This window comes from Daktulosphaira vitifoliae, unplaced genomic scaffold, assembly GCF_025091365.1.
Source record: "Daktulosphaira vitifoliae isolate Bord-2020 unplaced genomic scaffold, ASM2509136v1 Scaffold_4, whole genome shotgun sequence".
NCBI classification, from domain to species: domain Eukaryota; kingdom Metazoa; phylum Arthropoda; class Insecta; order Hemiptera; family Phylloxeridae; genus Daktulosphaira; species Daktulosphaira vitifoliae.
In genome coordinates this window covers 27,761,814-27,787,841 of record NW_026099575.1, presented here as the reverse complement: position 1 = coordinate 27,787,841, position 26,028 = coordinate 27,761,814, and the positions used below count along the sequence as shown (strand labels likewise).

General features: G+C 26.3%; 2 protein-coding genes and 1 long non-coding RNA gene across 6 annotated transcripts in view; 1 reads left to right on the top strand and 2 right to left on the bottom strand.

Moving 5' to 3' along the window:
- The window catches only part of LOC126905113 (uncharacterized), a 53,156-nt gene that overhangs the window by 14,619 nt on the left and 12,509 nt on the right, over positions 1 to 26,028 (bottom strand). The window lies entirely within an intron of this gene.
- On the top strand, positions 11,548 to 23,748 carry LOC126905118 (uncharacterized). Its single transcript, XR_007703875.1, has 2 exons — positions 11,548 to 11,661; positions 23,656 to 23,748. It is a non-coding gene; the product is annotated as an uncharacterized LOC126905118 (long non-coding RNA).
- Positions 11,655 to 24,683, bottom strand: LOC126905114 (uncharacterized). 3 transcript variants are annotated; one of them, XM_050684547.1, is made up of 2 exons: positions 24,475 to 24,636; positions 11,655 to 12,480 (listed from the first exon to the last, which is right to left on the bottom strand). In XM_050684547.1, the coding sequence occupies exons 1-2, from the start codon at positions 24,575 to 24,577 to the stop codon at positions 11,717 to 11,719; spliced, it is 867 nt and encodes a 288-aa protein (XP_050540504.1). In that variant the 5' UTR covers positions 24,578 to 24,636; the 3' UTR covers positions 11,655 to 11,716. The 3 variants fall into 3 exon arrangements, with proteins under 3 accessions (XP_050540504.1, XP_050540502.1, XP_050540501.1); XM_050684545.1 differs by lacking the exon at positions 11,655 to 12,480 and adding an exon at positions 14,963 to 15,910 and having other exon boundaries at positions 24,475 to 24,683; XM_050684544.1 differs by lacking the exon at positions 11,655 to 12,480 and adding an exon at positions 14,964 to 15,284 and having other exon boundaries at positions 23,849 to 24,664.

The window sequence follows — 26,028 nt, the reverse complement described above, 5'->3', positions numbered from 1 at the left end:
TCTAGTGATTTGTTGATTTTGTTTATATGGTTGGCAGAGGGGTTTATGTTGTTGGGTTTAAATACTTCATATAGGTATTCAGCAAATGAATTAGATTTGTCTATGTCAGATACTGCTAATTGGTTGATGTTTAGTTTTATTGGCGGTATTAGTTCTTTATGTTTTAATATACTTTTTGTTTTACGCCAGAGAGAGCAGTTAGATGTTTGGAGTTTGGTGATATTATTTTCATAGCGTTCTGTGTTGATTTTGTAAAATTCTGTTTTTAGTTTATTTGAAATAATGTTGAGTGCATTTTTGTCGGCAGGGTGACGAGTTGTTTGCCATCTCGCTCTGGCTCTCCTTTTTTTTGCTAGCATTTCTTTTAGAACTATTGGGATGTTGTTGAATTTGTTAGGATATTTAGAGGGGGGTGAGGAAACAGTTACTGAGTCTTGAACATTGGAAGTTAATTGGATTACAGCATTGTCAATGTCATGTTTGGTTTTTAAAGGAATATTAAGGCTAGTTTTGCTGTCTAGGACGGATTTAAATTTTTTCCAGGATATTGGGCCATTTATGAGGTTTGGTTTGTTGTTGAGAAGGGGGATTGAGTTTAAAGAAAGTAATACAGCTGTGTGGTCAGAACAAAGTTCGTTTATATTTGAAATAGAATAGTGAATGGTTGGAGAAAATTTAGTTATAAAAAAATCAAGTATGTCAGAGTTTCTGTTTTGGTGGGTTGGCCAGTAAGTTGGGTACGCTGGTGATACAATGTGAAGGTTGGAGTTGATTATGGTTTTATAAAGTACACGACCACGGGAGTCAGTAGTGTTATTTCCCCAACAGGGGTGTTTAGAGTTAAAATCGCCTCCTATGATGCAGTTGTTGTCAATAGATGAAAAAAATTCGTTTAGGATGTTTTCGTTAATCGGATTTGCAGGAGGAAAATAAGCAGCTACAATGGTAGTGTTTATATTGTTGATTTTTAGTTGGATGTTTGAGCTCTGAATAGATTGGTTAGAAGTAGGAGGACTAATATTGAATTTGATTTTATTACGGATAATAATTGCTGATCCACCATGAGCAGTTTCATCAGGATGGTCAGTGCGAATGGTGGAGTAGTTCGGGAAATATATAGTTTTGTTTGGAGTAAGGTGTGTTTCGGTGATAAGTGCTATGTCAATGTTTCTGGAGTTTAGACATAGGGATAAATCGTGGTAATGGTTTTGAGCTCCATTAGCATTCCAAAGAAGGATTGAGAGAGGTGATTTGTTTGGTTGGATAGAATTCATTTATTTAGTAGGGAGTCGATGACTTTGGTGAGTAGGGAGATAAGAGGGTTTATTAAGTTTTTGAACTCATTTAAGAAATGGGAAAGATGGGTTGAGATAGAATCATTATTGTTATTTGAAAGAGGTTCATTGTTAATATGATTTGAATTGGGGTTTGAGTAAGTGTTATGTTTAAACTTATTGTGGGGCTGTGAGGTAGCCCATTGGGTTTTTAAAGGGGGAAAATTTTTCTCTTGATTGAAGTTGGTATTGATTTCAGGAGACGGATCGTTGGGGTGGATTTCCGTTGACTTGTAGATTTTCGATGATTTACGTAAATTTTTCAATAGTTTGTATTTAGGGCATCCTTTATATGAGGCCGGGTGTGGTCCTCCACAGAGAGCGCAAGTTGGTGGTGAAGAGTTATCTTTGGAACATTCGTTAGAGTTGTGGGTGTCTCCGCATTTAACACAGCGAGGTGTATGATGACAATAAGTTCTGGTATGGCCGTAATTTTGGCATCTTAGACATTGGACTGGAGTTTTTTTTAGGTGGGGTGCTTCAACTTTTATTTTGGTGTAGCAAATTGAGTCGATTTTGTAAATACTTTGATTTGTTGGAGATGGTTCTAAATCAATAAAAAATATGGGGAGTGGATTTTTAGTTTTATACTGCAGGCAGTTTGTAATTGACCGAACAGAGAAACCAAGAGCTTGGAGCTCATCTTTGATGAATTTAATTGGTGTAGTATGGTGAAGGTGTCGAATAACTACTCTGAAAGCTTTGTCGTCACTAAGTTGAAAAGTGTGGTAGTTTATATTATTTATTTCTAATAGTTTTATAACTTGTCTATACGCATTGATAGTGTATGTCAATAATTTGATACTGTTAGATGTGCTTTTTGTTGTAAATCCTTTAGGTTCAGTGAGAGGTTTTATTTTTTTACAAAGAAGTCAATTGTGCTTTTTATGTAAATGGGTGGAATTTTGTTTACTTCTTTTGGGTTATCTTGTGTTTTCATTTCGATATCATTATCATTTTCTTCTGGGTGGTCATTTATGGTAAGAGCTGAGTAACGGTTTGGACTTAAGAAGGAATTTGTTTTTTGTATTTTTGATTTTGGGGAATGACATGGTGAGCTAGTAGGAACAGTTTTCCATACAGAGTCGTCGTTAGATGAGTTTTTAATAATCTTGATCGGTGTTATCGTTTTGTTGGAGTTATTAATGTTAGGAGAATTAATCGATTGTGAACGTGAAGATAATGATGATCCGCTGGCCGAACTCATGGTTCAGTGTTCGGACGGGTTTTTATTGTTAGTTTGATGTAGTTTATAACGGTGGGTAGGTATTGTAGATAAAAATAATCATATTACCTGAATTTTTTCAATCGGCACAGTTGACGATAAGCTTAATGATATAGATAAGGCTGGTCGCTGTTGCACTGTACGACTACTCACTACGAGTACACACGTAAAAGTGAATTTTCTGGATTTAATAAAGTTAAAACTCATAAATGTATTAAACTATTCAAAAATTTTGATTATCAAACGCTGGGATTATAACATTATGGTTTGTCTTTTCATTAGAATTCTCATAGAAATTTGTGCCATTCATTGATCTCCATCCTTCAGTACCTATAACAATCTTTAACTCGTCTTCAGATGGCTGATCGTTACAACTTGAATCAGATATAAGATGTAGTATAATAAATATTGAGAAAATTACAAATAAATTCATTATTCTTAATAAAATGAAATTAAAATTCAACAAATGAGTAAAACTTTTCAAATAATTAAATGAATTGTATGTAACATTAATCGTATTTATATATTGTAGATAGCAGTACATAATAATTATTAGATTTAATAATAAATTGTACGTACTTTATTTAATCAAATACAATACTTGACATTATTTTTTTTTATGAAAAAAGAATTACTTATTTTAAATCTATATAAGTTGCTTTTAAATATAGCTGAATAATATTTGTATTTCTTACAACAATAAATTATGCACTTGTATTTTACAAAAAACTATAATTTTAAAAAATAGATAATGTAATTCATTTTCTGGATTTAATAAAGTTAAAATTTTCACAATTTTATTAGCTTTGATGCGAATTTTTATACGTAAATACTAATTTTTAATAATATTAAAACTTAGAAGTAATAGAAAAAAGTGATAGAAAACAGTTTTTATTGAAATTTATTGTATCAAGCCCTTTAAATTTTTATACACGTAAAAATAATGCAATATACAACTTCTTTATTATTTTTATAATTTCTCCATTTAAATTACAATATTAAATTATTGAATATCAATTTCATACTAAATTTAATAATTATAATTAATTACTACTAATTAGGATATAATCAAAGAAATAAGAGTTGATGTTGCTTTTGGAATAATCCACCAATTTCTCTAAATGAAACACTATCTACAGATTTGCATCGAAGCGTTTCTTATGATAGTGATTTTAATCACTGTCAAATATCATCTATACTTGTCCCATCTATGCCTTATTTACACTGTGCCTCGACCCCACTGTGCTACCGTTTTTATAACTACAATTTTCCTGATTTTTTGAGATTTTTTTAAATTTTTAAATTGTTAATGGGACAAGAAGACTTCAGATTCAAATTCAGTGGAATAAAATACATAAAAATCATACTTGATTAAGGTCCAAAAAATTTTTTTTCATCGCTTTGACTGCAGTTTTTCGCAATTTTTTGCCTATTTTTTGTTTTTTTTTTGCATTTTACTCAAATCTGAAGGGTGACCGGGCCAAACGGACTTCAAATTCGGATTCAGCGTGTCAAAATACATGTCCGTAGGTGGGTCCGGTCAAAAGTACAGACAACTTTTTTTTTTTTTGTGTGCCGGTGTTATTGACATATTTGAAATTTGTCAGTAGTTACGCATTATTTAGTGATGAAAACCTTTTGATTGAAATGTTATCAAATTTGACTCTGTTACAATGGAACATAAAAGACACATTAAAAATGTAGGACTTCATATTTACTACTTGGAATACCACATTTATTCCGTTTCTGTTAATAACGAATTTTAAATAAATTTGAATTTCTATTAATAACATAGGATAATAGAGTTAGTTATGAAATTAATCGACGTTCTTTAAACGGTTTATTTATAAAGAAATAACTGAACACTCGTCATTTTTAGTCAAACCTTTGATGTGTCTATGACATATGATTTCATTATAATATAAAATCGTTGGGTATTCCGAAATAAACCGTATTAACTTTATTATTATCATAGTTATACTTTTCAATCATTTTTTAAGACACTCAAGTTTTTTCATCGCATTAAAATTCATATAGTGATTTTCTGAATTTCTTTACTCTTATAAAGTGGTTTCATGAGACAGACATAAATTGAGTTTAATATTATACTACCATATTTGTACCATAAATCTTTATTTAATACATATCATAGTTAAATAAAACCGTGTTTTCTTTTATTTTCAGAATTTTTATAAAAAAATGACTGATTAAATCATTCCCATTTTAAGGTTCCTATAATTAACTCTACCTGTTCTTCATTTGGTTTATTGTTACAAACTGAATCAGATATTAGATATAGTGTAATCAATATTGAGAAAATTAAAATTAAATTCATACTTCACAATTGAATTTATTTAAAAATCGATAAATGTGTAACTCAACCCAACCCAACTTTTCAAAGACTTTATATTTATATTTGTACCGCATAACTGATCCATACGAGTCTAGGCATTTTATCTAGATATATTCTGTTCGTCTTTAATAATGTTCAAAATAATAATTCCGATCTAATTATTGCCATCCCGAAGAATATATAATTAACTTTAACTACTCGTCAGTTGGCTTGAATGTGATATTAGGTATAATGTAATAAGTATTGAGAAAATTAAAATTAAATTCAATCTTCCTAATTTAATGAAACTAAAATTCCATAATTGTGTAAAAATGTTCAAAGATAGAAATAAAAAAATACAGAAAATTGTACGTTGTAGTCAGCAGTACATAATTATTCTTAAATCTAATATTAAATTATAGGCACTTATTTTAAATACATACGTCACTTTTATTTTTCTTGATATTAAAGAGTAATACTTATTTTAGAACTACTTAAATTGCTGTTAAATACAACTGAATAAATTTTATATTTCTTACAAAAATTAAAAAAATAAAAATGTTATTTATACATTTGACATAAAAACCAAAACTCCATCCCATACGGAACACCGTAATCTCCGCCACCTACGTCAACCACTACCCAACTTTTGTGAGCATATTGTAGTTAAGGTGATTATCACCACTTTCGATTGTTGATGGCTCTAAGTCCAACAATGACAGCCCAGCCGGCGGCTATCTGCTGCATTACAACGTCGAGTATCCTTGTCCCGTCGTCGAACTAAACCCGGCCATTCATCGTTTCCGTCAAACCGATACTTAATACCTGTCTATAAATAGAAACTTGAGATCAACTGGTTAAAATATATGCCAAAATAACCCGATAATAATTATCTACTATTCAATTAATCGAACTTTTTACTATTTTTTTTTTTTTATTGTTATTAGATAGCAGTGCATTGACAATTGTAAGTCATTTCATTCACATTTTAATGAACAATTTTTTAAGGCGCATCATTAAAATATATAGTTTTGATAATGCAGTCTCAAAAACGTACGGAATAAAATTGAAATCCGTTTCAGAAAATCAAAAGAGACAAGTGATAAATTTAATAACAATGAAATTAGCCGATTTGAATTTGTGAAATTAGTTTTCAACAGCTATCGAAAAATATATAGATCATAGATCTATTTTTTATTATGTTATTACAGGTATTAGATATTTTTTAAGCTTATTGTTAATGTTTGAATTTTATTTCAGTGTTTTGATGACTTTTTATTTTCTTATAAACTACATTTTTATTATTCATTACAAGTATATATATATATACATACTTAAGATAATTATCTATTAGAATTTATTTGCCTTAGGTAAAACGTCACATTTTCTTTATAAAGTTATGCCTATGTGATCAAATAAGTAATTATTCAGAACGACGTGACCATATTTAGAGTTGGTTAAGGGTGTCAAAAATTCTTGGAGGCGAATTTCATTTGATAGTGATAGGACAAAAAATTACTTTATTTTTCTCATTAATATTAATACGCGACGCAAAAATCTTAAACGTAACACTCAATAAAAGCCAAACAATTTGGCAACTACCTAACCTGGCCGTATGTTAAAACCGATACTGGATCGTCATGGTGAACCATGGATAAAACTAAGTGGTTCTTAAATTTTTTAGTAGATGGACAGGTGGAAGAATAGTTTGGCGGAAACGATAATCTCCCCCAACCCAACCCGACCCAATCCATACAAGCTCACCGTCATCATTAACGCTGCTAACATTTGACGTCAGATCATCGTAAAGGACACCGCGTCGTCGACGTCAGAGAATGTGTCATGATTTTATGAGTACTAATTATCGGGTTGGTCTTTTCGGTTTTCAAATAATTTCTTATTGTTCACTAATAAAAAACACAGATCTCCACCAAATAAACCACTGACCACTACATTATTACGATGTGTGCTATTGTATAATTATACGAACTAAATAATATTTGTAGTTTAATGTTTTAATAATATATAGTATTTATTAAGGTACATGCATGAAGATTTATGTTTAATACTTTTACAATTACTTTATGTGTAAAAAACAAGTTAATTTTGTCAACTTTACTTTTAAAAATACTGCGTCTTTTATATGTATATTTATATATATATATGTTAATTTAAAGATAAAATTATTCCGACGACTAATTTTCTTCGTACAAAAAAAACGTCGAAATTGAACAATTATTTTACATATTAAATATGTATTTTATTAATTAAAAAATATGTAATTTAATTTATTAAATATTTATTCAAATATTACACTTCGACATCACAAAACTTATTATCACGATATGAATAAGGAAATGAGGATTAACTGAAGGAATAATCCACCAATTTCTTAAAATTAAACACTATTTACAGATTTGCATCAAAGTTTTTCTTATGATATTGATTATTAACACTTTTAAATATCATCTATACTTGTCTGTTCGGTTTTTTTAATATTAACATTAAAATCCTAGAATAATAATCGAAATTGTTATTATTGCATAAGTTGATAACAAAAAAGGTTTACTAAATAACATTACACATTACATTGTCTTATTTATTTTTTTTACTAATTTTTTTATTATTTACCACCAGAAAAAGGGAGAAACATGCATCATAGACAAAGAATTGACTCATCCGAATAATAATAGATGCAAAATAAAATTTCTGGTTTGAACATAAATAATTTAGATATAAAATCAATTTACGATTATTTATTCTCAAAAAAATACATGTTAGACATTAAAATTTAGATTTAGATGATTGATATTTAAACAATTTTTTCTAAATATTCAACTAAATAGCTAGTGGTCATAAAAATTTTATTCCATGGTGACTGATCAATTTTATCTTCATCCTCAAAGTTCTGATTAAACATTCTGTATCTTAATCCAAATTTGAAATAAAAATCATGGATAGCATGGTCAATTTTTATTTTAATATCTGTCTGGTCAGGATTAATTAATATACTATTATTAATGTTGCTGTGAATAACTCCACATAGGGAATTAATAAAACTAACGATAATTGAACTTTCTCTGGATTCATAAACGTGTGTTTCTTTAAACTGTATAAGAGGATTGTCAAATTCTACAATATTGATTATACTATTAAACTTATTATCAATATTACGCTCATTACAATTTACTATATTAGTGTTATCATCTATAAATTTTTTGAAATTTTCAAGATTTTCAAGCACAGCTTTTTCCTCAAAGTTAAAAAACTTAAGGCCGTTTATCATATGGACTATCAAAATTTTCAACATAGTTATACTTTTCCATAATTTTTTTAAGCCATTCAATTTTTGATCATATTCATTTAAATTCATATAAAAATTTGCTGCATTTGTATATTTCTTATAAAGTTGTTCCATAAGACAGACATAAACTGAATTTAATATTATACTACCTTGTTTGTACTGTAAATCGTAATCATTATTTAAAAGTAACTGAGGTTTAATAAAATCGACTTTTCTTTTATCTTCAGAATTTTCATAAAAACAAATCTCTTTAAATGATTTCCATCCTAAAGCGCCTATAATTAACTCTACCTGTTTTTCATTTGGCTTATCATTACAATTTGAATTAGATATTAGGTATAGTGTAATAAATATTGAAAAACAGAAAATAAAATTCATACTTATTATTTTAATAAAGTTAAAATACAAAAAATGTGCAAAACTTTTTAAAGATTTTTATGAATTGTATCTAGAATTTATGGTTTTTATATATTGTGTTAGCTGCAAATAATTATTTTAGGATGTAATTTTAAATTGTACGCACTTATTTTAAATAAATATGACACTTAATTTTATTTCTCTTGATGTTAAAGAGAAATCTTATTTTAGAACTAATGAATTTATTGTTACATACAGCTGAATAAGTTTTATATTCATTATAATAATATATTATATACTTTTGTTTCCAAGAAATTATAACTGTTTTTTTGATATTAAAATATTGCCTAAAAATTAAAACTAAGTTTGCTTTGAACACTGTAGGTCACTGTTATATGCATACCTTAATAAATATATTTATAATTATTTCAATTATTTACTAAAATAAGGGTGTTAAAAGATACATAATTGATCCTTTATCACCCATAAAACATAAAAGATTGTCTGAGTATTTTTTTAATGCTTTCATTTCGTAAAAAAATACTATTATTAAATAATGATGTCATCTAAAAGTTCAGTTTATAGAAATTAATTCTAAAATATAAAAGTATATAATCGATATTATATTAAAATAACTATTGAACGTATACTTAAAATTATAACGTGAAATAACTACAAATAAAGTTAATGGGGATAGTATTAATAAAGAAGAATGACAATGACGAGTGTTTATTAACACAATAGTAATCATTTAAAAACACAATAAAATCAGGCCTAAGAACCATAATAATTATTCGGGTTAAAGTTTCGATTTTTAATTAAATTATTTTAATAACTTCGTTTTTAGTAGTGGTTTTGGTTCTTCAATTTATTGGTATTTCAATATTTCGATTAATAACAGTATTTCAATAAATGTTAAAGTAATAGAAAAATTGAAAAGAAAATCGTTAATAACAAATTTAAAAAAAATATTCATTTCTATTAATAACATAGGATAATAGAGTTAATTATGAAATTAATCGACGTTATTTAAACGGTTTATTGATAAAAAAATAACTGGACATTCTTCATTTTTAGTCAATTCATTAATGTGTCTATGGCATACGATCTCATTATAATATAAAATCGTTAGATATTCCGCAATAAACCTTATTAACATAATTTTTTGTAATAGACCTTGAAAAAATTTGGTGTACACATTCAGGATGAGATTATCAACTTGATGGCAACGATTAAACAAGGAGTTACAGGTTTATTACATTTTCACAAACTGATTGAAATTTGTAATTTAATAAAGATTCAGAAAAACACATTTAGATGGTTAATGTTAAGCGATTTTTGATTGATAATTTGATGTTAAGCATAGAGTAATCACCATTTCTTTATGATTTTTTTTTTATCATAGCAGAATAAATACCGATAATAATTCATGGCCCATTTATCAGATTATTGTTGATTCTGATTTTATGAAAACCAAATAATGATGCATATCTATTTTAAATCCATAGTTTTAAACGCATATGGTTGATCGAATAAAATAATTACAAGAACAAAATTATTTGAAAATTTTTATCTATTATATCATGAACTAAAAATTGTGGTCTCAATAAAAATATAAAAATTATGTTATGTTTTTTTTTCCTGAAAGGATGCAAAAAAAGTTATTTAATTACATATTATTGTAAAGCTTTTTTAATCAAATAATATTTTCCTTTATAAATATGAAAAGTATTTAGCAATTTTAGGAGAAAATTAGTTATTTTTAATTGATCTTTCAGTATTATATTACAGAAATTTTATTTGTTCTTGAAGGAGAGTGATAGTTCAAGTCAAATTTCTTATTGATACACACTATTTAGTGTTAAGATCAACTAATATGAATATTTATATTTCATTATTGTACTCGGGATGATTAAAATAAATTTTATTAATGCAAAAATACCCAAGCCCTGATAGTATCACTTTAGAGTAGAATTAATGTACTACACATTAATGTAAAAACGAAGAAAGGATAAATTTTTGAATTAATAATTGATATTCAACTTTTTATCTTTATCTTTTTAAGCGTGAATTATTTTTTGTACAATGCGTATAGTAACATTTTTTTGGTATTTTTTGTTTATTAATTGTTAAATTTCTTGTTATTATATTTTGATCAATCAATATTATAATTTAAGTAAAACGTTTCGGAATTATTTTTATTTTTCATAAATAGTTTGTATTATGTACTTCGAGTTTTATGTAAATAAAATGAACACATCATTTATGTTTAGAAATTATTACATTAAAAATATCTTATTACATTTGAAAATTACTAAATATTCGAAAACTGACGATGAATTTTAGAAAATATAATATTTTACTGTTTACAACTATGGTTTATTTAAGACTAATAATTTATGTAATAAATTTAGATAGATAAATTTTATCTATAGGATAATAATTATTATTATTTTAGCTTAAGTTTTAATATATAGAAATACAAAAACCATTTAATACGCTTAGAGTTGTTAACATACCTTTCAAGACCATTTTTCATTAATTTTAGTCAATAAAAATATACTTAAATTTTAGTTAAGAATTTCATCATAGTTATTTTATACGCATTCACAATAGTTTATTATAAAGATATTGTCATATTATTCTTTGTATTTTCGTTATTATTATTACGAGTCATAGTTAAATGAATAAATATTTTCCCTGATTTTATTATACCTTACTATTTGTTCTAACAAAAAACACATAAATGTATTTATTTTCCGGGATGAGATTTAAAAATTATTTAGAAAAATAAAAACATGACTTGGCAAATTATTATTTTGTAAAATCGTAAAATTTATATTCCTTATTGAATATCAATATATTATAGTTTTTTTTAATTCTATTTATGATATTTTTATTAGAATTATTATATTTATTCATTTGTTATTATTTTCTGCCAGAGACAAAATGGTTATTTAGAGAAAAAAACAGAATATTTTTATTATTTAATGATATTATTTTATTTTAGCACACAATTCTTAGCATAGAGTTTAAAGAAAAAAATTTTGGGTAAATTCCAACATAGCTTTTAAAGAATACATTTTATACTTAAATTGAAATAAATGAGGTTTAAACATTATTTTCTTAAATTTGAATAATTAATCTAATAAATTTTACACAAATTATGAATACCGTAAATTTGGGTAAAGACGATTCGAATCCCAAATACGTAACTTCCCAGTTGTCATGTCAATAACATCTTCAGGTTCAAAGTGCTGATTAAAACAATCATAACGAAATCCAAAAAAGAAATAAAAAACCTGGATACTATCCTCAATTATGTCTTTTATACTTTTCTGATCGGGATTAATCAATTCATGATCATTTATTACTCTGTTCACAACTCCACATAAGGAATTAATAAAATATATGATAATATATTCTTCATATATGTGACTAACGTGTTCGTTTTTAAAATTCTTAAGTTTATTATCAAATTTTACGACATTGATTATTTCGATAAACTTAACATCAATCGAATCTTTACTATACGACCCTTGTTTAATGTTTTTTTTAATAAATGTTTTGAATTGTATAAGATTTTCAAGCACAACTTTATCCTCAATATCAAAAAATTTAAGGCCATTTATCAAATGGGTAACAAAACAATCCATCATAGTTATACTTCTCCATAATTTTTGTAAGGATTTGTTTTTATCAGTATAATTATGCAATTTCATATAGCGTTTTGCTGCATTTGAATACTTTTTATAGAGTTGTTCGATAAGACAGACATAAATTGAATTTAAAATTATACCACTATATAGGCACATCCAATCATAACTTTGCCATTCTAGAAATGCTGGAATTATAACAATTTTTTTCAACTTTTCTTCATTATTCTCATAGAAATTTGTGCCCTTCATTGATCTCCATCCTCTAGTACCTATAACATNAAATAGCATTTTTAGATTTTTTTGCACAGTTAACACAAGACCATGATTTGTTCAAACTATTTAAATAGTCGAGATCATCTTGTTTTAACGAAACACAAGTAAGATGGTACAATTTCAAACAAGAGAAACATGTAATTGAGTCGTTTTGACCGCGTTTAATACTTACGGCACAAATATCACATAAACCCATGGTATGAAATTGATATAAAAATAGCGATAAGAGGTAATAATTGTTGAATACGTAAAGGAACACAGAGCATGAATAAATGGAGATAACACACGTGCGTACGCTGTGGCGGTTGACGAGTAACTGTATTGTTAAATACAATACGTAGTATTGGACGTATACTTAAAATTATAACGTGAAATAACTAAAAATAAAGTTAATGGGGATAGTATTAATAAAGAAGAAANACATAAAGTTTGCTATGAACACTGTTGGTCACTAGAATAGAAAATTACTATTGCCTTACATAAGTATTGTATTAACTATTGACATATCTGATGATACCTAATGTCAATTGCCAATTTCGACTATCAATAAATATACTTTTTGCATTGCCAGTTATGTACTGAAACTTAAATTAATGTAATATTGTTTATAAATTCAAAAGGAATCATTTGAAAAGACGGAACCTAAATTATTTTTGGGTTATAGTTTCGATTTTTAATTAAATTTTATAATAAGTTCGGTATTAGTAGTGGTTTTGGTTCTTAATGTATTGATATTTAAATTTCGGTTAAATATATCATTTCAAGAGATGTTGAAATTATCGAAAAATGACAAAAAAACCCTTACTTTAGTCATTAAAAAATATTTCAAGTTGGCTATTGTTCTCAGGAAATTCATTAATATATCTATGACTCGGACGATTTTATAATAATATACAATTGTTAGGAATTCCGTTATAAATTATATCAAAATTTTCATCATTTTTCTGCGGAGCCAAAAAACTATTAAATTTTTCTTGCATTGGTTAGATCATTATTATAATACAACTGCAGGTAGAATATCACTTTTATAAATTATAATACATTTTATTCATATGGGTTATGACAAAGAAATAACTGGACATTCATTATTTTTAGTCAAATCTTTAATATGTCTATGACTTATACGATTTCATTGTTATATNGATTATCAACTTGATGGCAACGATTAAATAAGAAATTACAGGTTTATTACATTTTCACAAACTGATTGAAATTTGTAATTTAAAAAAGATTTAGAAAAACACATTTAGATGGTTAATGTTAAGCGTTTTTTGATTGATAATTTGATGTTAAGCATAGAGTAATCACCATTTCTTTATGATTTTTTTTTTATCATAGCAGAATAAATACCGATAATAATTCATGGCCCATTTATCAGATTATTGTTGATTCTGATTTTATGAAAACCAAATATTGATGCATATCTATTTTAAATCCATAGTTTTAAACGCATATGGTTGATCGAATAAAATAATTACAAGAACAAAGTTATTTGAAAATTTTTATCTATTATATCATCAACTAAAAATTGTGGTCTCAAAAAAAATATAAAAATTATGTTAGGTTTTTTTTTTCCTGAAAGGATGCAAAAAAAGTTATTTAATTACATATTATTGTGAAGCTTTTTTAATCAAATAATATTTTCCTTTATAAATATGAAAAGTATTTAGCAATTTTAGGAGAAAATTAGTTATTTTTAATTGATCTTTCAGTATTATATTACAGAAATTTTATTTGTTCTTGAAGGAGAGTGATAGTTCAAGTCAAATTTCTTATTGATACATACTATTTAGTGTTAAGATCAACTAATATGAATATTTATATTTCATTATTGAACTCGGGATGATTAAAATAAATTTTATTAATGCAAAAATACCCAAGTCCTTATAGTATCACTTTAGAGTAGAATTAATGTACTACACATTAATGTAAAAACGAAGAAAGCATAAATTTTTGAATTTAAATTGATATTCAACATTTTATTTTTATATTTTTAAGCGTGATTTATGTTTTGTACAATGCGTATAGAATCATTTTTTTTGTATTTTTTGTTTATTAATTGTTAAATTTCTTGTTATTATATTTTGATCAATCAATATTATAATTTGAGTAAAACGTTTCGGAATTATTTTAATTTTTCATAAATAGTTTGTATTATTTAACTATAAATTTTATAGTTAAACGAATAAATATTTTCCCCGATTTTATTATACCTTACTATTTGTTCTAACAAAAAACACATAAATGTATTTATTTTCCGGGATGAGATTTAAACATTATTTAGAAAAATAAAAACATGACTTGGCAAATTATTATTTTGTAAAATCGTTAAATTTATATTTCTTGTTGAATATCAATATATTATAGTTTTTTTTAATTCTATTTATGATATTTTTATTAGAATTATTATATTTATTCATTTGTTATTATTTTCTGCCAGAGACAAAATGGTTATTTAGAGAAAAAAACAGAATATTTTTATTATTTAATGATATTATTTTATTTTAGCACACAATTCTTAGCATAGAGTTTAAAGAAAAAAATTTTGGGTAAATTCTAACATAGCTTTTAAAGAATACATTTTATACTTAAATTGAAATAAATGAGGTTTAAACATTATTTTCTTAAATTTGAATAATTAATCTAATAAATTTTACACAAATTATGAATACCGTAAATTTGGGTAAAGACGATTCGAATCCCAAATACGTTTCTTCCTAGTTGTCATGTCAATAATATCTTCAGCTTCAAAGTGCTGATTAAAACAATCATAACGAAATCCAAAAAAGAAATAAAAAACCTGGATACTATCCTCAATTATGTTATTTATACTTTCCTGATAGGGATTAATCAATTCATGATCATCTATTACTTCGTTCACAGATCCACATAAGGAATTAATAAAATATATGATAATATATTCTTCATGTCTATGACTAACGTGTTTGTTTTTAAAAATCTGAAGATTATTATCAAATTTTACGACATTGATTATTTCGATAAACTTAACATCAATCGAATCTTTACTATACGACCCTTGTTTAATGTTTTTTTTAATAAATGTTTTGAATTGTATAAGATTTTCAAGCACAACTTTATCCTCAATATCAAAAAATTTAAGGCCATTTATCAAATGGGTAACAAAACAATCCATCATAGTTATACTTCTCCATAATTTTTGTAAGGATTTGTTTTTATCAGTATAATTATGCAATTTCATATAGCGTTTTGCTGCATTTGAATACTTTTTATAGAGTTGTTCGATAAGACAGACATAAATTGAATTTAAAATTATACCACTATATAGGCACATCCAATCATAACTTTGCCATTCTAGAAATGCTGGAATTATAACAATTTTTTTCAACTTTTCTTCATTATTCTCATAGAAATTTGTGCCCTTCATTGATCTCCATCCTCCAGTACCTATAACAATCTTTAACTCGTCTTCAGAGGGCTCATCGTTACATNATTCTTTAACTCGTCTTCAGATGGCTGATCGTTACAACTTGAATCAGATATAAGATGTAGTATAATAAATATTGAGAAAATTACAAATAAATTCATTATTCTTAATAAAATGAAATTAAAATTCGACAAATGAGTAAAACTTTTCAAATAATTAAATGAATTGTATGTAACATTAATCGTATTTATATATTGTAGATAGCAGTATATAATTATTATTAGATTTAATATTAAATTGTACGCACTTATTTTAAATAAATATGACATTTAATATAATTTTGCATTTAAATAAAGTGAAATTCTTATTTTAAAACTACTTAAATTGCTGTTACATACAGCTGAATAAATTTAATATTTCTTATAATAATTTTTATATACTTGTTTTTTGCAAGAAATTATAATGGTTTTTTATATTAAAACGTTATTACATTTTTTACATAAAGTTTGCTATGAACACTGTTGGTCAATAGAATAGAAAATTACTATTGCCTTACATAAGTATTGTATTAACTATTGACATATCTGATGATACCTAATGTCAATTGCCAATTTCGACTATCAATAAATATACTTTTTGCATTGCCAGTTATGTACTGAAACTTAAATTAATGTAATATTGTTTATTTATTCAAAAGGAATCATTTGAAAAGACGGAACCTAAATTATTTATGGGTTATAGTTTCGATTTTTAATTAAATTTTTTAATAAGTTCGGTATTAGTAGTGGTTTTGGTTCTTAATGTATTGATATTTAAATTTCGGTTAAATATATCATTTCAAGAGATGTTGAAATTATCGAAAAATGACAAAAAAACCCTTACTTTAGTCATTAAAAAATATTTCAAGTTGGCTATTGTTCTCAGGAAATTCATTAATATATCTATGACTCAGACGATTTTATAATAATATAGAATTGTTAGGAATTCCGTTATAAATTATATCAAAATTTTCATCATTTTTCTGCGGAGCCAAAAAACTATTAAATTTTTCTTGCATTGGTTAGATCATTATTATAATACAACTGCAGGTAGAATATCACTTTTATAAATTATAATACATTTTATTCATATGGGTTATATGATCTTTCAGTATTATATTACAGAAATTTTATTTGTTCTTGAAGGAGAGTGATAGTTCAAGTCAAAATTCTTACTGATACACACTATTTAGTGTTAAGATCAACTAATATGAATATTTATATTTCATTATTGTACTCGGTATGATTAAAATAAATTTTATAAATGCAAAAATACCCAAGCCCTGATAGTATCACTTTTGAGTAGAATTAATGTACTACACAATAATGTAAAAACGAAGAAAGGATAAACCATTGATTGAAATGTTATCAAATTTGACTCTGTTACAATGGAACATATAAGACACATTAAAAATGTAGGACTTCATATTTACTACTTGGAATACCACATTTATTCCGTTTCTGTTAATAACGAATTTTAAATAAATTTTAATTTCTATTAATAACATAGGATAAAAGAGTTAGTTTTGAAATTAATCGACGTTATTTAAACGGTTTATTGAAAAAGAAATAACTGGACACTCATCATTTTTAGTCAAATCTTTAATGTGTCTATGACTTATACGATTTCATTGTTATAAAAAATCGTTGGATATTCCGAAATAAACCGTATTAAGATTACCATTATGTTTTGTAATAAACCTTGAAAAAATGTGGCATACACCTTCAAGATGAGATCATTATTTTGATGAAACATTAGGTGAAAAATAATAACAAAAAAACATCAATAACCTAAATACTACTATTTAATAATAAACTGTTGTTCAACAGACACTGGCCGCAAAAAGGAATTAACTATAAATAGTACACACAATAAATCTGAACGAAAATGAACCAAAAGTAAAAGAATATTTCTAGATTTTTTAATTATCGAATCAAATACTGAAATAAGTCTGGTAAATATTGTTTTGAACAATCTAAAGGAATATGTCATACAGATATCTAAATGTGATACAAATTTTAACAATTGCCGCACAGCCGACGTCCGCTTGCTGCAATACAACGTCGAGTGTCCTCCTCGTCGACGAAGTGAAGACATCAGGTCGTACGCCACTGACTCCGGACGAACCAATTCCACACAAGTTCACCGTCTACATCAACTCCATCAACGCTGGCCAGCATTGCAATATTACTTCAAATAATAAGTACGAGCGTGTCGGTAGTGCTGTAGCTGAGTTCAATTAAAGTACAACCTTCGCTGGTGGTACCCAATAGAGATCCGCTGGAACCAAGTAGTGCTTATTCGCATGCCACTGGGGGTCACTATTTACATTTAACTCATGTTCCTAAAATTCACTAGTCCAAATAATGTCGCACGGCCAACGACCAGCCGCCATAAATGTACTTTGATATCACTGACATATTGTCACTCAACCGACCGTATCAACACAACATATAATCCGTTTACTTGCATTCGCTATAAACTCTTGTATCTGCGTTATTATTATTTTTTTACTTTTTTTAAACACTACTTCAATGCAACTTGCAAGTTGACTACTTCATTACGTCAATCGACACCTTCTGTCAAATTTAATAATAATCGTTTTTAAGCTCTGAAATAATTGTCCAATGGAATGCGAGATTTATAATTCCATATATTAATTCACTTGTGCACACGAATGTGCCACTAGGTGTTAGGAATTTATTAATTCTAGATATATTATTATTTTATTTTAATTAAGAGCTAAACTTTTAAGAATATACTAAAAACTAAAAACAAATGTATTAAATGAGCTTTCTTGTGATGTGGAATTTATAAAAAAAAATCACTGAAAACTTAAGTACAGGAAGAGTTTGAAAAAGATTTTTGGAAAGTATTAAAATAATAAAAAAAAAAGTTTTTAGCATTAGAGTATAATTTTTTAAGCGTGTCTGTTGTAGATGGACACACGAGAATAAGAGTTTGTGGTTGTGTTAATTAAAGTGGAGTTTAATTATTAAAAAAAACAATTTAAGTTAATATGAACCAAAAATCCTCATCTGTAAAATGAAAGTAACAAATACAGAGAAAAAATATGACTTCTCTGAAAAAAATGATTATACCTATAACCATTATAAATAGAGTATACGATAAACGTCTTCTAGTACCCGCGGTCCACAGAAATAACTATAAACTACGATGAGAATTGGCCTTAAGTAAGCCACTGGTTTTAGACAGTTAGACTTAATTTTTTTAATAACAGATTTAAAAAAAAATTTTATTTTTTTTAGTTACATAGAATCTTAGAGCAAGTTTTGAAATTAATCGACGTTATTTAAACGGTTTATTGATAAAAAAATAACTGGACATTGTTCATTTTTAGTCAATTCATTAATGTGTCTATGACATACGATCTCATTATAATATAAAATCGTTAGATTAGTATTAAAATAATAAAAAATCTACCGCCCAAAACAATCATACTGCTTACATATATTTACAACGCGATCTTTCGCCTTTCTTATTTCCCCCCTAAATGGAAAACAGCAATTATTATCTCCATCTTAAAACCTGAAAAACCCCCAGAAAAGTCGATAGTCATATAGTCTTTTACCAGTTCTCGGTAAAATCCTCGAAAAGCTTCTCCTTAGCAGACTTCTCCCATTAGCGCAAGAGAAAAATACCATACCTGAATTTCAGTTTGGTTTTCGACCAAAACATGCCACATTCCATCAACTCCACAGAGTCGTAGATACTATTGCTACATCTCTCGAATCCAAAAAATACTGCTCTGCCGTATTCCTCGACGTCGAGCAAGCATTTGACACGGTCTGGCACACCGGCTTACTACATAAATTTAAAAAAATATTTCCTTCACCATACTTTCTACTACTCAAATCATACCTTTAAAATAGGTCTTTTAGAGTCAAACTTAATTCCACACTATCCGATCATCAAAATATTCAAGCCGGAGTCCCCCAAGGTAGCGACATTGCTCCTTTCTTATACATCATCTACACAGCTGACATTCCACATACCGCAAACACACTCATCGGAACATACGCAGATGACACTGCAATACTAGCTGCCGATCAAGATCCGCATAACTGTAGCAAATTTTTACAATCTCACCTCAACATATTATCCAAGTGGTGTGACACTTGGAAAATAAAAATCAACGAATTAAAATCTACCCACATCACCTTCACCCTTCGTCAAAATGTCTGTCCTAACACAATTCTCAACAACACTATTATTCCACAAGCTAGGGAAGCGAAATACCTGGGCTTGCTATTTGACAGAACGCTCACATGGGGTCCTCATCTTAAAAGTAAACGGAAACAGCTAAATACTCGTCTTCATCTAATAAGACCGCTCATCCAACACAACCAGCACATATCCTATCGTCTACTTCTTTACAAATCCCTCCTCCAACCAATATGGTCATAAGGTATCGCGCTCTGGGTTGTTGCAAAGTCGTCTATAATAAGGACAATACAGGTGTTCCAGTCTATTTGTCTCCGTATGATAACCAAAGCACCGTGGTACGTTACCAACAACTCCCTCCACGAAGACCTCAAAATAGCTATAGTTAAAAAAACTGCACACATATATTACTAAAGACTACATTCCAAAATGCAATCCCATCCAAACCGTCTCGTTACTCAGCTACATTCAAAAATTCTTCCGGGCAATCCAAACAGACTCCTCAAACGCAACTGGTCAAGAGACCATCTTAATATTATTTAACCCACTTAAAATTAATAATACACAGGTGGCTCTAATGTGAGCTTCCTCCTCACCGCCATATCATTGTCTATTTTATTCCTATTCACATATTTACTTATTGTACATATAGCTGTATAGATTGTAAATTTTCTAATAAACGTTCTTAAAAAAAAATAAAATAAAAGTATAGATGATTTTATTTCAACTGAGTCAAAAAAGTTGTTTGAAAGATACTTTTGTCACGTTACAAGTTGAAAAAGTTCTATTTTTATACAATGTTTCAAAGTTTGAACCCCCCTATATAAGGGGAAATTGTCTAAATTTAATAAAAAGTATGTCAAATGAAAGATGTACTTATAATGTATTTAGAAAAAAAAATTTTGTACTGATACATACATTTTTCGAAAAATTATAGCATTTTTAAGTTGAAAATTAAAAATCGAAAATCGAAAATTTTAACACAAAAATAGTGTTTTTTTAACTACAGCAACCGTTTACATGCAAAAGATAAAGAGTCGGGACAAAATTTTTTTTTTTCATTTTATAGTACATAAAATAATCTTTAATTTTATATATGTTTAAAGGACGCAGTATTTCCGGAACATTTTCAAAAGTCAAGTTAAAAAAGTTAGTTTTTGTAAAAAAGTTGCAATTTTAAATCCCCCCCATGAGCAGGTTAAGTGTTAAATTTTCAAAAAAATGATATCAAATGAAAGGGAAATATCTAAGGTTTTAGTTTAAAAAAATATTAAGTTGATTTGTTGTTTTTTGAAAAAGTTATGGAAGTTTTAAGAAAAAAAAGTGAAAAAAATGACAAAATTAATACCTTCTCAGCTTCGCATCGAAGCTAAAACCTAGAATAGTGGGGACGTTGTATAGTAGGGTCCAGTATAGATGATATCTGACAGTGATTAAAATCACTATCATAAAAAACATTTCGATACAAATCTGTAGATAGTAAGATATGTGATAAGATATATGATAAAGTGATTTTTGATTTCTTTGGTAATGTGAAATAGTATTTTATGATTCCTATATCTGTTTGTTTTTGATTATCGCTATAAACAAATGTGTGTATATTATCGTTTCCCTTATTTATAAAATTTAAAAAATACAAAGTGCCACCCACTAGAATATTTCGGATACATGAAAAAATAAATTGTACGAAATTTGGAGACGATTGGTCAACTCTAAGACGTGCCCCAAGGGGGTTAAAAATAACCCCCTAAGGGTGATTTTTTAGTTTTTTATGTCTATCTCAAAAACTTTAGCTTTTGCGAAAAAGTTTATTCGACCTTTTTTGTAGGTATACAATTTTTTTATAAAAAGTATAAATACAAAAATGTTTGAAAAGTTCTTATTTAGCCCTAAAAAAATAAAAACGTATATGTTAGCTTCGATGCGAAGCTGAGAAGGTTTTAATTTTACCATGATGTGTTTATTTTCTTTTTTTTTTTGTCTGTCACTACTTTTTCTCAGCTCTCACTGAACCGATTTTGATGAAAAATATGTCAAAAGATCACAAATCGTATCTAGTTGAAGACATTACCCTCAAAAATTGAAAAAAAATCCCTCGTTCCTCGTAAACGGGGGAAATCCCCCAAAAAATTACAAATTTAAAAATCGCTAATTTTCGATATTTTTTCATTTTTTTTTACTTAATATTGCCATAACTTTTTTAAAAATGACCGAATCAATATAATTTTTTTTTTTATAGATACCTTAGATAATTACCTATCATTTTATATATTTTTGTGAACATTTGACCCTTTAACAGCCCAAAGGATGGGGTTTCAAAATGGTAACTTTTTTACAAAAAATTAACTTTTTCAACTTAACTTTTGAAAATGTTCCGGAAAGACTGACAATTTTATATATACCTTAAATTAAAGCTAATGTAATATACTTTAATTTGAAAAAAAAAAATTTGACCTCTGGACTTGTCTTCATGGTGAAAATGACTACCGTATGCAAAAATATGCTATTTTTGTGAAAAAANGTATTTTTTGTTTATTAATTGTTAAATTTCTTGTTATTATATTTTGATCAATCAATATTATAATTTAAGTAAAACGTTTCGGAATTATTTTTATTTTTCATAAATAGTTTGTATTATGTACTTCGAGTTTTATGTAAATAAAATGAACACATCATTTATGTTTAGAAATTATTACATTAAAAATATCTTATTACATTTGAAAATTACTAAATATTCGAAAACTGACGATGAATTTTAGAAAATATAATATTTTTACTATTTACAACTATGGTTTATTTAAGACTAATAATTTATGTAATAAATTTAGATAGATAAATTTTATCTATAGGATAATAATTATTGTTATTTTAGCTTAAGTTTTAATATATAGAAATACAAAAACCATTTAATACGCTTAGAGTTTTTAACATATCTTTCAAGAATATTTTTCAATAATTTTAGTCAATAAAAATATACTTCAATTTTAATTAAGCATTTCATCGTAGTTATTTAATACGCATTCATAGTTTATTATAAAGATATTGTCATATTATTCTTTGTATTTTCGTTATTTTTACAACATTAATTAAAAATTATTATGAGTACGAGTCATAGACGAATAAATATTTTCCCCGATTTTATTATACCTTACTATTTGTTCTAACAAAAAACACATAAATGTATTTATTTTCCGGGATGAGATTTAAACATTATTTAGAAAAATAAAAACATGACTTGGCAAATTAATTTTTTGTAAAATCGTTAAATTTATATTTCTTGTTGAATATCAATATATTATAGTTTTTTTTAATTCTATTTATGATATTTTTATTAGAATTATTATATTTATTCATTTGTTATTATTTTCTGCCAGAGACAAAATGGTTATTTAGAGAAAAAAACAGAATATTTTTATTATTTAATGATATTATTTTATTTTAGCACACAATTCTTAGCATAGAGTTTAAAGAAAAAAATTTTGAGGAAATTCCAACTTATCTTTTAAGGAATACATTTTATACTCATATTGAAATAAATGAGGTTTAAACATTATTTTCTTAAATTTGAATAATTAATCTAATAAATTTTACACAAATTATGAATACTACATATTCGGGTAAAGACGAGTCCAATCCCAAATACGTAACTTCCCAGTAGTCATGTCAATAATATCTTCAGGTTCAAAGTGCTGATTAAAACAATCATAACGAAATCCAAAAAAGAAATAAAAAACCTGGATACTATCCTCAATTATGTCTTTTATACTTTTCTGATCGGGATTAATCAATTCATGATCATTTATTACTCTGTTCACAACTCCACATAAGGAATTAATAAAATATATGATAATATATTCTTCATATATGTGACCAACGTGTTCGTTTTTAAAATTCTTAAGTTTATTATCAAATTTTACGACGTTGATTATTTCCCTAAACTTAACATCAATTGAATCTTCACTATACGACCCTTGTATAATGTTTTTTTTAATAAATGTTTTGAATTGTATAAGATTTTCAAGCACAGCTTTATCCTCAATATTAAAAAATTTAAGGCCATTTATCAAATGGGTTACAAAACAATTCATCATAGTTATACTTCTCCATAATTTATGTAAGGATTTGTTTTTATCAGTGTAATTATGCAATTTCATATAGCGATTTGCTGCATTTGAATACTTTTTATAGAGTTGTTCGATAAGACAGACATAAATTGAATTTAAAATTATACCACTGTATAAGCACATCGAATCATAACTTTTCCAATCTAGAAACGCTGGAATTATAACAATTTTCTTCAATTTTTTTTTATTATTCTCATAGAAATTTGTGCCCTTCATTGATCTCCATCCTCTAGTACCTATAACAATCTTTAACTCGTCTTCAGATGGCTGATCGTTACAACTTGAATCAGATATAAGATGTAGTATAATAAAAATTGAGAAAATTACAAATAAATTCATTATTCTTAATAAAATGAAATTAAAATTCGATAAATGAGTAAAACTTTTCAAAGAATTAAATGAATTGTATGTAACATTAATCGTATTTATATATTGTAGATAACTGCTATAATTATTAGATTTAATAATAAATTGTACGTACTTTATTTAATCAAATACGATACTTGACATTATTTTTTTTTATGAAAAAAGAATTACTTATTTTAAATCTATTTAAGTTGCTTTTAAATATAGCTGAATAAAATTTGTATTTCTTACAACAATAAATTATGCACTTGTATTTTGCAAAAAACTATATTTTTAAAAAATAGATAATGAAATTCATTTTCTGGATTTAATTAAGTTAAAATTCATAAATGTATTAAACTTTTCAAACATTTTGCTTATTACACAAATATGATTCTAATTTTTTTTTTTTTTTTGGTAATAAAGAGAAATATTTATTTTAAAACTACTTAAATAACTTGATACGTACAACTGAATATGTTTGATATTTCTTATCGCAATAAATTATGTATTTGTTTTTCGAGTGAAATTCTAAATATTAAAGATGAAATTGTTATTACTTTTGAGCTTTATAAGAAAGACTGGAGTCTACTATTTCTCAAATAAAATTGTATAATATAATTTTTGAAAGTAATATATTTATGTTTTAATAAGTATTGTTTTAGGTTAAAAACAACATAGCAATATTTTATAAAACAATATTTTTACGATTTACAACTGTGGTTTATTAAACAAAAATTATTTATGTAATAAATTTAGATAGAAAAAGGTTATCTATAGGATAATCATTATTATTACATTAGCAATAGACTTTTCATATCTATTAAAATATGTTTCATGTTATTAATTCTTTAAATTTTAGCATTTTAGCATTTTAGTATTCTAAAATTATTATTATTAGTATTCTAAAGTATTCTGCTATTTTTATCACTACACAATTAGTCACTGTTCATTTTTTTTCTATTTATGATATTCTTATTATTAGAATTATTATATTTATACATTAGTCATTATTTTGTGCCAGAGTCAAAATTATTATATGATATCATCTAAAAGTTGGTATTATAAAGAAATAATTCTAAAATACAAAAATATTTAATCTATACGTGTATAATTAATAGATATTTGCTATTTTTGTTTAAAATCTCTCACTTCACATCACCAATGATTACTTAAAATTTTTAATGACTTCTGAAATACTAGTCCAAATATTGTTATTTATCAATTATTTTCTTAATTAAATTATCTCCTATTTTAAAAGCTAGTTAAAAATGTATGTTGCCTTAAAAAATTTAAGTTGACATCCCTATAAATATAGCATTTATATTTTTTATCTTTTCTTTATTATTTCATTATCATCCCTTGTAATAATAAAGGAAGATTCTAAGAATGAATTCACTAATTAATAATAAATAAAAAACTATAGCTAACTAAAAAAAGCAATA